General features: G+C 59.7%; 1 protein-coding gene across 2 annotated transcripts; it reads right to left on the bottom strand.

The window, feature by feature from the left end:
• Window positions 1–30: 30 nt before the first annotated feature.
• CITED2 (Cbp/p300 interacting transactivator with Glu/Asp rich carboxy-terminal domain 2) lies at window positions 31–1,787 on the bottom strand. Of its 2 annotated transcripts, none has more exons than XM_006020666.3 (2): window positions 1,413–1,787; window positions 31–883 (listed from the first exon to the last, which is right to left on the bottom strand). In XM_006020666.3, the coding sequence occupies exon 2, from the start codon at window positions 874–876 to the stop codon at window positions 304–306; it is 573 nt and encodes a 190-aa protein (XP_006020728.1). In that variant the 5' UTR covers window positions 877–883; window positions 1,413–1,787; the 3' UTR covers window positions 31–303. The 2 variants fall into 2 exon arrangements, with proteins under 2 accessions (XP_006020728.1, XP_025056110.1); XM_025200325.1 differs by lacking the exon at window positions 1,413–1,787 and adding an exon at window positions 1,222–1,406.
• Window positions 1,788–1,793: the final 6 nt, after the last annotated feature.

Genomic DNA, 1,793 nt, shown 5'->3' with positions numbered 1-1,793 from the left:
GAAAGAGGGGGAAAGAAAGAGAGGGGAACAAATGGCCAAAGGCATTGTTAGCTAGGAATTATTCCTACAGGCAGGGAAGTGAGTGTCAGAGCTACAAAAGAAGAGTGGCAGCATTAAAAAAGAGAGAGAGAGAGAGAGAGAGAGACAGAAAGCAAAAACAAACCCCAAATCAATTTCTACAAGCTTCTAGTTGACTCTGGGCTCCAGCTCCTCAGCCTGTGCAGGCGGGGAAGCCGGGTCCTGTGTCTAAGGGAATGTTGTCATCCGCACGGGCTCCCAAGTCCTTTGTCTGCCTGCAGTCAGTCAGCAGCTCACCCTGCTGGGCTGCTGTTTGCAAACGAAGTCTGTCATGAAGTCAAACTCGTTCTGTCCCAACCACAGCTCGGGCAGCTCCTTGATGCGGTCCAAGCCCATTTCTATGACCAGGGACATGAGCACCTCCTCGTCGATGAAGTCGGTGTCTATGACATTGGGAGGCAGCATGGCCGCGGGGCCGTGGGGCACGGGGGCGGACAAGGCGCCGCCGCCGCCGCCGCCGTGCTTGGGGTTGCAGTCTCTGAAATGCTGGCCCGGGCCGGCGAGCTGGTGGGCCGCGGGGTGCAAGTCCGGCATGTAGTGGCCGTGCGGGTAGGGGTGGTGGCTGAAGTACTGGTTGTTGAGCTTCTGCAGCTGCATGCTGGCCGTCAGCTGCCCCGCGGGGCTGGCCACGGGCGGCGCCAGGAACTGCGAGTGCTGCTGCTGCTGTTGCTGCTGCTGGTGGTGGTGGTGCGGGCTAGCAAACTGCCCCATTCCCATCCGGTGGGCAGGGTGGTGGTGCAGCCCGCTGGGCCCGTCGGGGAAGCGCCCGTGATTCATGGCCATCATGTGCTCTGCCATTGCCCACCTAGAAAGTTAGCAAGGGGGGAGAAGGGGGTGGGGGGCTGCATCAGCCAGAGGTGTGCGCCCCGCCTGGCGGGCAGCCCGCCTCCCCTCCGCCGGGGTGGGGGGCGAGCTCGCCCAAAAGCCCCTTTAAAAGCTTGCAATTAAAGACAATTTTTGGGGGGTGCAAAAATCTTGTTGGTCTCATACAAGAGATCCTCTCTACTACGAGTCCCGATCGCCTTTAAAAGGAGCAACTCTGCAGTGCAACATCCCGCCCCGCTTTGCACGTCCAGCCAAGCCTCCCCACCCCAACTCCTGCAGCCCTGCTCGCCACGCTGCTGCCCTGCAAATAAGTCCCACCTAGCCGCTGTCAGCAACTTGGGGAATTAAGTCCTCCAGGTCCTCCTCTTTATGTAACGCAGATGTAAGGGGATTAGAAGTCCCCGATGCTGAGACGTCCCCTCGCTGCTCCGCTCAGCCACCTCCCCAGCCGTGCAGGGAGCGCAAGGCGTTGGGGAACAGCACCCCCCGCCCCCCGGCTGCACACTTGCCTCGTCTCCCCTTCTCCTCTCTCGTCCTCGGGCTCTGCGATCGCTCAGCGGGAGCCGCCCCGCATAGAGAGGGCTCCCCCGGCCCCTCCGACCCTCCTCACTCCTCCGCCAGGCTCATCAGCCCTCGCCAACAATGAGCTGTGCTTCTTCCCCGGCTTTGGCCACAGTTAATATAGGATTTCAGAAGGGAGGAGCAAAAGCAGCCCTCGCAGGCAACCAGAAGTAAAACCTGGAGCCAGCCAGGGAAAGGGGAGGGAAAAAAAAAAAGGGAGAGAGAGAGAAAAAGAAAAAGCCAGGCGGATCTGGAAAGCATCCAAGGAATCCTGTTCCTTCTGGTTGAGCGACACGTGTGTTTGCTGATCACTTGTGCAGCGTCTTCGG

Source organism: Alligator sinensis, unplaced genomic scaffold (assembly GCF_000455745.1).
Source record: "Alligator sinensis unplaced genomic scaffold, ASM45574v1 scaffold542_1, whole genome shotgun sequence".
Classification (NCBI taxonomy): Eukaryota; Metazoa; Chordata; order Crocodylia; family Alligatoridae; genus Alligator; species Alligator sinensis.
Note: the sequence above shows the minus strand (reverse complement) of the source record. Positions and strands in the feature narration are given on the sequence as shown.